Source organism: Triturus cristatus, chromosome 6 (genome assembly GCF_964204655.1).
Source record: "Triturus cristatus chromosome 6, aTriCri1.1, whole genome shotgun sequence".
Taxonomy (NCBI): Eukaryota; Metazoa; Chordata; class Amphibia; order Caudata; family Salamandridae; genus Triturus; species Triturus cristatus.
The window spans coordinates 714657973-714671263 of record NC_140589.1 but is presented as its reverse complement, the minus strand read 5'-3'; the positions used below and the strand labels follow the sequence as shown (position 1 = coordinate 714671263).

Sequence of the window (13291 nt, the reverse complement as noted above, 5' to 3'; positions counted from 1 at the left end):
GTGGGGTGCGATGAGGTCGGTGATGGTGGAGGCGAAGGGGGCACGGGGTGGGGGGGTCTGTAGGGTGAGGGTGCAGCGGAGTGTGGAGTTGGGGCTGGTCTAGAACTGGAAGTGCAGGTGTTTGGCGACAGAGATATAAAGCGCTCTGACACCTTCATTAGGAGGATTAGTGCCTATACAAAAAAATAATGGTAATTAAAATGTTGTTTGTGCAAATACTGGGACAGACCAGCACATTTGACATTCTTACAGTGCATGCATAGCTCTTATATACAGGGATTAAACCAAGTGAAAAGCATGTCTCTCTTAAGTATTTGTGAAAAGGTAACAAGCTGTTTCCCTTTGTTCCCCCTCCCTTGCATCTAGGTGTGATGCTCAGATAGCTCCCAACTAGGATAGTGAACCAAAAGGAGTCCTGGTGGCTGCCTAAATTTGGCCTTTGGGCCTAGCTGGAGTCTGAAATACGATCTCCCCATCACCGTCTGCACGTTGCTGCTCTGAAAGAAAGCAGGCAAGGTGCCGGCGTGCTGCTGAATGTGTCCTGGTGCCTGAAAATGACGCCGGGACAAGTTCAGCATATTTCAGAGAGGCCCACTTCTTGCGGGGTGGAGGGCATCCTCCCTATGAAAATAGTGGGTGGACGCCGTGTACCCCCGACTTGTGCCTTGCTACTACCAGAAGCAGGCATACGCTATTGCACATCACCCTCCAGCTTTACCTAGTGCTTGCAAAGGTGCTTCAGCAACTGCAAAGGAGTGCTGGCTAGAATGTCTTGGTGGGTGCATTGCATGAGGCATGCTTTCTTCTCTGGGCCTGACATAGCACTGCTATACACATATAGAGGGCTTATATCAGAAGAGCCGGAGTGTGTAGTCCTAAAGGGGATGGCGTCTGCGGAGTGAGCAACAACACAGCACTGTGCACAAAGCATACACAGTGCCCCGCTGATGTACAGCACGTGATGTGCGACCAGTGCACAGAGTTGTCTTCACGCAGGAAGCACGCGTGCTGTGCATGTGAAACAGGAAGTCGAGGCTCTTAGGCAATTGCATGACAGGATGCAGAAACCGTGCAGCCCTCAGCCAATGGCAGCCGTTCAGCAGTATGAGGAACTAGCCAGCCAACCTCGAAAACTCTTCCACACAGTTCGTCAGTGGGCGCTGAGCACAGGGGAGGGGCACCAACCCTTCAGGGGGCCCCCCAACTCATGGGAGGCAGGGGGGAGGGAAGGAACAGACATTCAGCCTAATACCAATACATATCTGTGAGATATGGGATGGTCATGGGCCCCTCATCACAGTCTGCAAGGGCGCCCCATTGTTTTGCGTTATGGAGGTAGTCAAGCTTGAGACTTTCCATTGGGCCAGCTGATTTCAAAACTATTCAGTTGATAATATCTGAAATTGTATTAAAAATTATTAATTCGTTCATTTTTATGTTGATTGTCCGTGATCTCATGAGTACCTACAGTCCTACTGTGATGCCCTGCTTTTACCTTTTCAAGAAAAAATGCATGAAGGATAATCACTTGTCCAACCATCTATTCATTTGTGCATTCAGTGCTTTTATCCACTTTCTTACTGTCTCATCCATGCAGGCAATCTCATCCACCCATTCAGCCACTCGCGCAGCATTCATCTATCCATGCCGGGCACTCGCCCCATCACCAATCCCTGCACTCATGTCTGTTCAACCAACTCTCTAGTCATGTCTCCTTGCACTCCATCATCCATCGATTGTAAATGAAAATTGTTTTTATATAGCGCTTCTTATTTCTGCTGAGGCATTGAAACACTTTATGGCACGGAGCATGCTACTTCAGAACACAACGTTCGCTATAAATAGGTAGTAAATTAGCAATATGTGCTTCCTTTTTCTTTTAGGATTGTGTAAAGTTTGTGCTCTCGAGATCTCATGCATTTACTCTAATGTTGTGAATGGGGATAGATTAATTGAAGTGGATTAGTAAATGGGAGATTTGAGATGTTATTGGGAGAGATGGACATGTGCGCCTGGTAGTTGAATGGATAAAAGGAAGGAAGAGTCCGGAAAAGCATGTTTGGGAGTCCATAGTATATATGCATTGTCTCACACTCATCCATCCATTTATCCGTCGAGATGTATCCATCCTCCCACAAATGCATTCGATCGCGGATACATCCCCATGCCCTTCCACAAGCGTGCCTGAACAAACTCTCTCGCACCTTGAATTAAACATCAAGGAAGAAGTACTTTCAGTTAAAAAAGCCTGGTTAGTGGATTTGTCAATGCTTGTAACTATTGGTATCACAGCTCTACAGAATCTTGCGTGTTTTAAAATTGGCCTTGGAAAGCAATGTTATATGTAGTAGTCTTTATTCTTCATTAGAAAAGTAAGTCCTGGTGCACGTAATATTTCCTGCTATGTACACTGAAGTCTGCGAAGCTACAAACTGGTGCACGGGCAGGGCGTTGGCAGTAAACCGGTGCATTTCTTTTCCATAGACATACTGTCATACCATCCAACTGGATTCCGGAATAGATTATAGAAAAAGATTGCTTGCTTCAGCAGGGAAACTTTACTTCCTGTAAGTATATTTTTACATTTGTTTCAATCTCTGTTGAAATGAATTTTGTTGTCAATTAATTCATATATATCTCAAAAGTACCCTAGGGCTTTGCCGTGCAGCGCTTTGTGTAAATTGCATACTGTATTTAATTTGTTGATCTGAAATATTTTTGAAAGCATGTTTACTGCTCTCATGTCAGTTTGTTGGCACAAAATTGCTGCATTATGGCAGAAGAAACACACATTTGCTACTATTAGTTATGAGCTAGCTCAGAAAGGTGACCACTCCATGTGAAGCTATAATATCTAAAAGAAATTTGGAATGGATTGTAGAAGAAAAAGCGCAGTGACAAAGTGCCTTGAAAGGTTGCACAGTGCGTCCCTTTTTAGGTCGAGCCTGGGCAGCGCACGCGCTGCTCTGCTAGGCATGCTGTATTCAGATAGGGACTTGAAGCTCCGCCCACTCTCCCCCCATTTTTAGGTCTCGCCTGAGACAGCGCTTTAGCGCTGCTCTCGCAAGAGCTTTTGTAAATGGGTTATCTGGAAGTGCAAACGAGTGCTTTCAGGTCTCCGAATACAGTGCATGTGCGCCGGGCACGCGCACCATTTGGCAGCCTGCACACCATTTGCTTTCACTTTCGCGGCCGCTTTGATGTGTTTGATCGCGATCCCGATCACTTTCACTTTCGCGGCCGACGGCCGCTTGTTTGCAATATTATTTCAGCTGGAACAATGTACTACGGGCAGCAACGTATCTCGTCTTTTCAAGTCTGGGAGCAGCAGCGAGTGTGGAGACATGGAAATGTCAGCCTCAATCCCCCCCCCCCCCCTCTTCCTTTCCCACATCTCACAAAGATGAGACCTCCTTCCTTCTCCCCCCCGTCCCCCGCCCTGCTTCCTATCAGCTCGGCGGCCTCCTCCCGATTACGCTCCTTGTCAGAAGTGATGCTGGAGATGGCCCCCGCCTGATAACATTGTATGCCAGATGGCGGTGTTTGCTCTGCACACAGTCATTGCCTCCCGATAATGCGGAATCGCGCCCGGGACGGCTGCAGCTCCCCGAGACAGACGTGACCCACAGGTGACATGCTGGCCTGCTCCCAGCCTCAGTGGTGTTCCCAGGGGCATAAAACAGACGGGAATGGACCCTACAGCTTCTGGCCAGGTTGTTGAAGAACCAGTTTGGATGGGGCGGGGCCTTACACTACACGACATTCCACGGTGCCTCTACAGGGCATTACTCCTCCAGCCCGGCACGAGGAATGCAGCAGGAGCCGGTTCTGGCTTTGGGGAGGGGGCGGGGCCCAGCTCTTCTTCACAGGAGGAAGTGTGAGTGGGGTAAACAGACACCAGGAAGGCAGACAAACCGAAAGCATTTCACCTTTCGCATCCTGCGTGCCTCATCCAAGCCCTGGAGGCAGCTTCATTCATGTCCTCTTGGTGACATGAATGATGTGCTGCCTTCTATTGCGCTGGGGTTTTTATGAAGTGTGTGTCCTGTACGGTGTAAGGCCTAAGGTAGGTCACCCCACCCAGGGGTTTCAGTATGCAGCACCGATGGGGAGGCTGAACCCAGCCAGCCTCCTCGGCCAGTACTAGGAATGGCTGTGAAGAGATGTTCTTCATGTGTCTGCTGTCTGCGCGCCGCCCCTCCCGTCTCCATCATCAATTCCTGTCTGCATCCATCTAGGGCTGTCGATACACACGTCTTTAAGGTATGAGAAATGTGTCCGGAATATGCTCACACACATCCCTAGCACTTCTGTTTCCTAAACACTTTCCAGGGGGGCTGAAGAACTCCGATGACCGGCTTGGAGGGGCGCGCCTGGAACTACTTAGGGCAGAGGCCGGACCTGACACAGGGTGCCAGTCACATCCAACAGTCCGAACACGCCTCCCTCAAAAGAAGTTTATCAGGCTTGCAGCAACCACAGCAGCCCATGGGGCACACATTTCACACGCTTAAACACACACATCGACATTTTAATATGTTAATAATCACGAGCACTAGGCTTGTGAAATTCCACCAGATTACCCCATCCATCAAAGCCAATTATATCATATGCGAATACGAGGAATGCCTGAGTTCTGAAGACATGCCAGGTGCTGCTCAGGGGTGGCGCACAATGCTATATCTGGGCAGAGCTAGCAGAAAGACACTAGAAAGACGAGTGGGGCATGCCGGGAAAACGGACATAGTGAAGATCTACGTGGTACACAGCTGCAAGGCCGGGTACACACTTTTGAGTTAGAGGGTGTTCGAATGGCAGAGCCTGACCCACACAGACCGTGGTGGTAGATGGCAGAGCCTGGCACACAATATAGAGTTGAATCCACCCAACTCAGTCGCAGACCTTGACGCACAAACGCGCCGTGGCATTTGGCTGTCCGCTGCTGCCAGGCGAATTTATAGAGTAGATTATATATCTGGGGGGTCGGACTGGGACAGAAAACAGTTCTGGGCACCAAAATGAACAAGCATTTGCAATGCAATAGGTCTTGCATTTACGCGACTTTAAGCTATTGGCATTGTAAATGACAATGCCTTTTATTTATGTTTTTAAAACCAAAACATTAATAAAAGGCATTGTCATTTACAATTCCAATATCTCAAACTCTCGTAAATGCGAGACCTATTGCAGTGTAAATGCTTGTTTCCATTGGTTTGTGTCATTGTCCACTGTAAACTGTGGCTGTTCATTGGCCAATAGGCCTAGAAGTCCCTCCTTAGTCTCATTTTGTAACCTCCCATGGCGGCACCCCTGTTATGTGTGTTGTTACTCGGTGGCTTTAATTACAGCCGCCAAGCACTATTTTCTCAAATAGATTTGTCCTGCCTAACGCTTTTTAAAAAAAATTATATCACAAACGCATTTGCAATTCAATAGGTCTCGCATTTGCGAGAGTTTAAGCTGTCGGCATTGTAATGACAATGTCTTTTATTTTTCTGTTTTAAAAACAACTCATAAATAAATGGCATTGTCATTTACAATGCCAATAGCTCAAAGTCTCGTAAATGTGAGACCTATTGCATTGCAAATGCTTGTTTAAAACAAGCATAGCCAAAGCCAGTAGATTTGTCTTCTGTGTGCTTTTGGCTTTGCATGTACTTGTTTGTGGACTGGCGCATAAGTTCATACATGAGCGTCTAAAAAAGGGACGCCACAGAGAAATGGGTTGCTTTCGTTTATTTTTATTTTCAAATGCGTTTGATAGCACTGAATCGCTTGTGCTGCTAGGTCGCTTGCAGATTCAAGGGAGGCGGAAGAACTCACCTAAACAACAAATTGAAAAATAGTGACACCAAAATACTCTTGGCGGGTCAAAGAGGTGATTGACAGTGTTGCAAGCTAATGGCTGACGTTTTGAAGACACAAGAATCCAAAGACTGAAGAAGACAGGTCCAACACCCTTTAATATAAGTATAGAATACAGGGTCCTGATTCCCAATGACTGGAGTATTACTAGTGTGTTTCAAGTGTAAGCCAGGAGTACTCTTGTAAGCCCTGAGTACATTACTGCAAAATCTCTGTGAATCAGGCCATATATATTCTCCATGAATGGTGCAAGTGCCATAGACATCAAAACTTCAAGGGTGTAATGGAAAATAACCCTACGCTCATCAAATTTATCATTAGTTGTGCAAACATCAGTGTACACCTCGTTATTGTTTTCAATTTTGTAATTGGCCACGAAGACACTGTCTTTTTTGATATAAGAAAAGCGTTATCATTCTTGTAAAGACATCGCCAGAAACACAAGTAGAAACAAAAGTCATTCCATCAATGCTAGTTCCTGTCTATGATTGACAAACAGTTTGTCAGTTTTGGGAACATTGACACATTGGTTTTTTTTAGAAGTTTGGTCTCTTTTCTCTCATGTCTGTCTTTCCAGATTTCTCGTCACTTCAACTCTTCTGATCGTTTAAGGCACAATGTTTAATGTCCCCAGCAGATATGTCCCAATGTCCATTGTCAGTAAATTTGCTTTATACTCTTGTGTACATCTTGATTTGGGAACTTATTGGCAGTGTCCAACCAGATTTGTATAGCGCAGGAAACCCATAAGAGTGATTGTGCTGAGCGGCCCAGAAAAGAACTGGGTGGCCAGGTCACTAAAAGATCTATGCGTAGATGCTTTCTTAAAAGGGGGCAGTAGTAGGGAGCATCTTAAGTCCTCCTTTTAGCTGTATACGGTAACGATTTGCCCCTGCATTATTCCTCACATACTTAACAGGAATTAGCATTTTTGCCTGAGGATCCAAAGGTTCTCCAAGTACAACACCAACATCAAATTATGCAAAAGTATTCTAGGGCTTTAACATACAGTGCTTTATATGTAAATGAAAGCACCTTGAAGGCTATTCTGGTTGCCACAGCAAGCCAGCCTCAGCCCCCTTTTAGAAGCAGATCTATGTTGTGATCTGGGAAGATCACAAATTGCTTATTTAATAGAGTTGTGCAGGTTGTTAACATTTCTCTTGACCATCCCTGCCATTAGTGCATTGCCATAATCAATCGGTAAGCCAGTTTTGGTTTTTGCTATAGTGGACCTGTGTTCCTGAGATAAATGATGACGTGTCTGTCTAAGCAGGGTAAGATAAGTCAATGACTGGATAACATGATTCAACTATTTATCAAACAAAAGCTGATCATCGTGAAAGACTCTCAAGGATTTCGCCTTTTGGTTAACCTTGAACACTACCTCTCCCATTGGAAAGGGGGATAACTAGTGTTATACTTCTTTAACCAGTTATCAGTGCCAACTGCCGAAAACCCTGTTTTAAGCATTCTACATAGAAGAAGAAATACATCTATTCAAATTATTCCTTTGTGATTAGAAATGTGGAAGTGGAACCCTGCACCCCAATAATTAGAATTGTAACCCAATAATCATAACACCACAAGATTTTCAGATCTCCACAATTTACCTTAGTAGGTTCCACTCTGGGTTCATCCTGCGTAAAAAGGTACCCCACCCAACAGTTTAGCAGAGTATCAAAAATAAGTACGTTGGACCACTCAATAAGTGTCCTAGATCAGGAAGAAGTTAAAACAATGTTTTATTACAGATATCTCAAAATCAGGTGATGCAGAATAAATGCCATGAAGGCTCAGGTGTGCACAGTTAATACAGAATAGTAAAAAATCATTTAATTTCCCAAATGAATAGCTAAATCAAAGAAAGGTCGGACAGTATCCCTAATAGAGCTGGGAAGTCTGCAAGGAAAATCTGTTTCACCCCCACAATCAAGGGGTTCTTCTACACAATTCCTTCATAGAAAAGTAGCTAAAAGAACAGATTCAGCATGGCATGATCCTATGTAATAATTCTTTGAATCAGAGTGATGCATGTCAGTGGCATTATGTCAGAGCAATCCCATTTCTAAGAAAGCATCCTTCCTTTCTGCGTCACTGATAGCCGGAGATGTTTTGAACAAACCATGCAACATTAAACAAAAGTGATTCATGAACGTGCAAAGCTGAACCGAGCTATGGAAACACAGCAGAATAAATCTTACATGTTTTAACCTATCTAGTACACTAAAGGTTTCATTAATAAGCTTTTGTATTTATCACTGTTAGAAAAATATTACATCAACTGTCTTTGCTTCTGCAGAACCTGTGGAGAGAGATGATGCGCAGGGAAACCTGATGGGAGGGGGTGAATGCAAGAGTGGAAAACAGAGACAGAAACTGAATCCATTTATTCCAACATGGTTTTTTCACCAAAATGTGGCATAACTAAATCATGTTATTAAACACAATTCTACATCTCATATTAAACTCATTTTATCTGCATGCATTTTAATTCATTATTTGTGTATTGGATCCAACCTAAAAATCATTAGCACTCCATATTCTCACACAGAAATTTGAATTCTGAAAAAGAAAATCTAACAAATGCCCCCTCTGATTATTTCATAATCACTAAAACCAATAAATAACGTTATTAGTCTGGAAATCAATCACTCAACATTACTCTTTGCTTCCTTCTGGAACCCTCCTCCGACTACTTTAGCTGGTTATAGACATATTTTTTCCGGTTCTGCGTTTCATCTTTCTTTTCACACTTTTCAAACAAACATCCCAGAACATTTCAGAAAAAGAAACAGAACTACTGCACAAATCATTATGATTATTACAGGGGTTATGATTGATTGTGAAGTACTTCCTCCTACACTATCTATCCAATCGCTAACTTTACTAAAACCCTTACCTAGCCCACTAAACCAGGAACCTAGTTTTCCATAAACTATAATCTTTAAAAGATTGAATTTTATGAGAAAGACTTATCAATAATCCTACTATTATCCGGGTATATATGTACAACACCTCTTAGCCTTTATTATCTTACAGACTCCGCCTACTTTTGCTGGTAGGATATCTAATGCTAAATGATTCTGCCTTACCATGGCTCTAATAGCCATCATCTCTATATTTACTTGCTTCAACGATCCTGCTGAATATGCTAACAGTTTATCTACAAGCAAATACAGACGTCTAATTTTCACACCATTAATTGCCACACCTACAGTTAAATGTATACCACCTAATATATCTAAAACTACTTTTTCATAACTCTGTTTTACCCATCTCGTACTAATTTCACTATCCACTTCAATAATATGGTAAACTCTAAGAAACACTACTGTTAAATACAAAGACCCATCCCAGTTCTGTGGTGAATTAAAATAAACAGTCTTCCCCCAAGCATAATGCAAGCAAAATGCATCCCTCTCGGAATTGTCTCTCCACCCATCAGACAGTTTGCCCTTATTTATTTCATAGGTTCTGTCACACTCACGTTCTCCTACAAATTCAGTATTTCTTCTTTCAAAGGACAACGCCGTACCATACACATTTCACCCCTTTGTTCCTTCCCTAACTTTAAACTAGGATGCAAGCATGACAACCAAATTTCTTCCTCTTTCTTTGTCTGCTCTACCACAACTTTTCCTTCTTCCCAGTTCCTCACAATCTTTACTCTTCTCTCATTTTATTCTCTAATAAAATTAGGCTCTTCACTACAAAAATGCATACATGACCTTGATTAGTAATTTTAGGTTTATACTTGTTTTGTGCAATCGGCCTCAAACATGTGTTATATTTAATTTCCTTATTGTCTTTTATCGGTAGATTTTCCAGTGACACATTGAAATCTGTCAAGTAGGGAGAAAGAAAGCACACACTTACACCCTATAAACTTCATTATATCTATAAACTCATGAATCATTTTAGTATACATATTATCCTGAAAACCTCTAACTAAATTCTCTTGATGCACTGGTACATCATGTTTTGTTTTATTTCTAACAGTAGTAAATTCAACATGACTAGAAGCATATCCTACTGAGTTAAATACGCACAACAACAGTCCCCCTAAAACTATTAATATTGCAAATATTATCACCAGCCCTTCAATTTTACGGCATTTGCTGTACTCTGAGACAAACAATTATTGTGATACTTAAAATTAAACAGGAGCAAAACGTTTCTTTAAAATAATACTAGATTTTTTCTTTTCTTAAATTTTCTTAAGAGTAACCAAAACAAAAAGTTCAAAAATCTTCTCAGGTTCTTCTGAAAGTAAATTTCAGTCAACGGTTCATTTTAGTTCTTAATTTCAATCTTTTATCTTTGATCAGCAGCAATCTAGATATTTTCTATCTCAAAAGTCACTTTTGCTAATTGAAAGTGGTTCCTCTGTTGTAATTTCACTTTCAAATTCACTGTCAAACTAAAACTGTTTGGAAACTGGATTTTAGACTTTTCAGGTTTTCATCAGAGTTTTTACTGACCTGAAACTTTGATTCCATGTCTTTTTTCACCAGTCTAAAAATGTTCACCCTCCAACCCCCGCTTTCCCCGAAGCCACACTGAAACCTTGAGCTTGAGTGTGAGCTTCACTTGCTGATGTTTGACTCTGTGGCTTTGTAGATTCAGTGGTTGTCTCTACCACTTCCCTTGGTATGGGCAGGGTGGATCCACTGCTGCACTCCAGCACATTGCACTGCTGTATTGGCTGTCAAAATCACTATCACTTGGTAGGGCTTGTGTAACCTTCTATCCAAACAGCTCTTTCTGACATGTTTTGGACAACTATACAGTCTACTGGGTTGAGGTTGTGACTAGGCCTGGGCGTAGTTCACGAAGTAGCACTTCACGAAGCTACGCAAAGTGAAGTTCGCACTACGCGAGCTACGCGTAGCACTTCGCGAACTGCGTAGTACCTTGTTCGCACTGTGCCAGATGTCGTTTTCAATGATTGCACAGTGCGGACAAGCAACCGGCACTGTGCAATCATTGAAAATGGCATCTTGCACAGTGCGAGCTGTAGTTTTCTGCTGCTCAAGTAGATTTTTACTCGAGCTTCAGCTTTCTCAACGCGAACTGGTAGTTTCTCATCGCGAGCGGTCGCGAGCATACGCGACCACTCGCAATGAGAAACCTGACCTCCTCGCGTTGGGAATCTCGCCGGGAGGTTTATATTCCATGCTCGCGATCGCCAACTTGAAGTTGCTGATCGCGAACAAGGAAAAAGTCTCGCCGGGATGTCATTTTGCTTGCTCGCGGTCGCCAACTTGACGTTGAGGACCGCGAGCAAGCAAAAAATGACCGCAGCACTACGCAATACTACGCTACGCGTGTTCGCACTGTGCTATGTGCAGTTCGCGTAGTGCGAAGTAGCGCGTACTTTGCAAACTACGCGAGCGTAGCGTAGTGCTTTGCCCAGGCTTAGTTGTGACAAGCAATGTCTTTTGTTTCTTCTGTTGCTAGACTCGCCTGATGAGAGGCTGATTTCTCCATATCAGCCAGATCTTTGCAGTACTCTTGCACAATGTCATCAGTTATTTAAACTAGTGCAGCTGAAGGAGAGCATGCTAGCCTCATTGCCCTACCCATAATCAACTCATGGGGCGATAAACTAGTCTCTTTGTCTGGAGTACTTTTCTTGCTCATCAGGACAACAGAAGGTGCATCAAACTATTTCAAACCAGTTGAAGCACACACTTTTGCCCGTTTGTTTTTGAGAGCAGCATTAGCTCTCTCAATTACTCCTGAAGATTGCTGCGATAACTATAATAGAATCTTTGCTTTATGTGAAATGCTGTACAGATGATTTCCAAATCTCCATTCTTAAAATGAGTACCACGATCTGTCTCAACATAACTTGGAAGGCCATATCTCTGAATCAACTTCCTCAACAAAAGTTTGCAATGGCAATGCTATCTGATCTCCAAGTGGTATGATCTTCAACCTGTTTCGAGAACAAGCAGACAATGTCCAAGGTGTACTTTAAACCATTGTATTGTGGAATCTTTACAAAGTCTGCTTGTAGTCTCGTAAATGGGCCCTCTGATTTTCCAATATGATTCATCACTTTGAGGGTCTTTTTTCAAGGATTATTTTTCTGACACATCACACCTACTCCATATGTCTTCATCTGCAGTTCTAAATCCAGTATTCTCCAATTATTTTATAAATGTGCACAAAATACTATCCCTAGCAGCATGGCTTTGGTTATGCAAATATTTACTCTTTGGATACAGCATTTCCTCAGGGAGAACGTACTTATTTTCAGCATTAACATACAAATCCTGGAAATTTTTCTTGCAACCCCGTTTTTCCCATTTCCTTTTTTCTTCTTCTGACACTTCCTCCTGCAACGTTCTCAGCTGATTCAAAGAAGTATGAATTACATTTATGAGAACAATTTACATTTTAGCATTTTATATGGTAGGGGCCACTGTCTCCTTTTACAATGCACCGTATTTTGTCACCTGATCTGCATATTAGTTACCAAGTGTAACTAAATCCTTTCCACACTTATGGGCAACATACTTGACCACCACAACTTCATGTGGCTGTTGTATTGCTTCTCACAAATCCAGTATACAAGCACTATTTTTAATGGGAGGTCCAGAAGATGCCTTAAAGCCCATCTGCAACCATAATTGACTGTAATCACTGCAAAACCATATTGACTATCTGTATAGAGCTTCAAGGTCAGTAATAGAATATACAGTATAGGCAGCTTTTAGTGCACCATACGGTCTATTTAACAAGAACCATCAATAGTGTCAGATCTGCCACTTCCAAGGGTGTTTCCTTGATGTCTGGCCTTGATTTAGTGCATAACTCAGTAACTGCTATACAATTATGCTCAGGTTCGTCATCAATTTCATCACGCTGTTTGAAATAGGAAACAGTGTTGCTGGATTCAATTAACTGTACCTCCTGATTGAAATATTCTTAGCTTCAAGAATGACTTGCTCCAAACCAAGAATGACTTGCTCCAAATGAGTCAGTAGACTATTTGTTAAATGCTATGTTCTTGTTCTCATCAAGAAGATCTCAACTGAGTGGGGATCATATATAATTAATGTATGTCCCATCACGAATCCTTCACGACAGCTGCAACCAATTTCAAACATCCTGGAAGACTTACAACTACGGGATCCCATGCGGCTGAAAGGTATGCAATTGGGCGAATCAACCCACCATGTCTTTAGGTCAGAAGTGTAAATTGAACATCCACTTCACTCATGACAATAGAGGAAAAATGTTAGATGATGGACTCACATTCCCATTACTGGTGCACAACACAGACTTTGGTTCAAAAATGTGAATGCTTCAGTGACGTCTTTGTCAAATGGTACCGGATATTGTATGTTACTGTGTGTCTGCTTTCTAAACGCTTTGCAATCAAGTAAAAGTTTGGAATCCTCTGACGACAATT

At 42.6% G+C, this 13291-nt stretch overlaps 1 protein-coding gene across 1 annotated transcript in view; it reads left to right on the top strand.

Moving 5' to 3' along the window:
* Positions 1 to 13291, top strand: part of AFG1L (AFG1 like ATPase) — a 504970-nt gene that overhangs the window by 352833 nt on the left and 138846 nt on the right. Inside the window, exon 8 of the mRNA XM_085611205.1 lies at positions 2485 to 2567. Within this exon, the coding sequence (XP_085467331.1) occupies positions 2485 to 2567 (83 nt within the window). The remainder of the gene's footprint in view (positions 1 to 2484; positions 2568 to 13291) is intronic.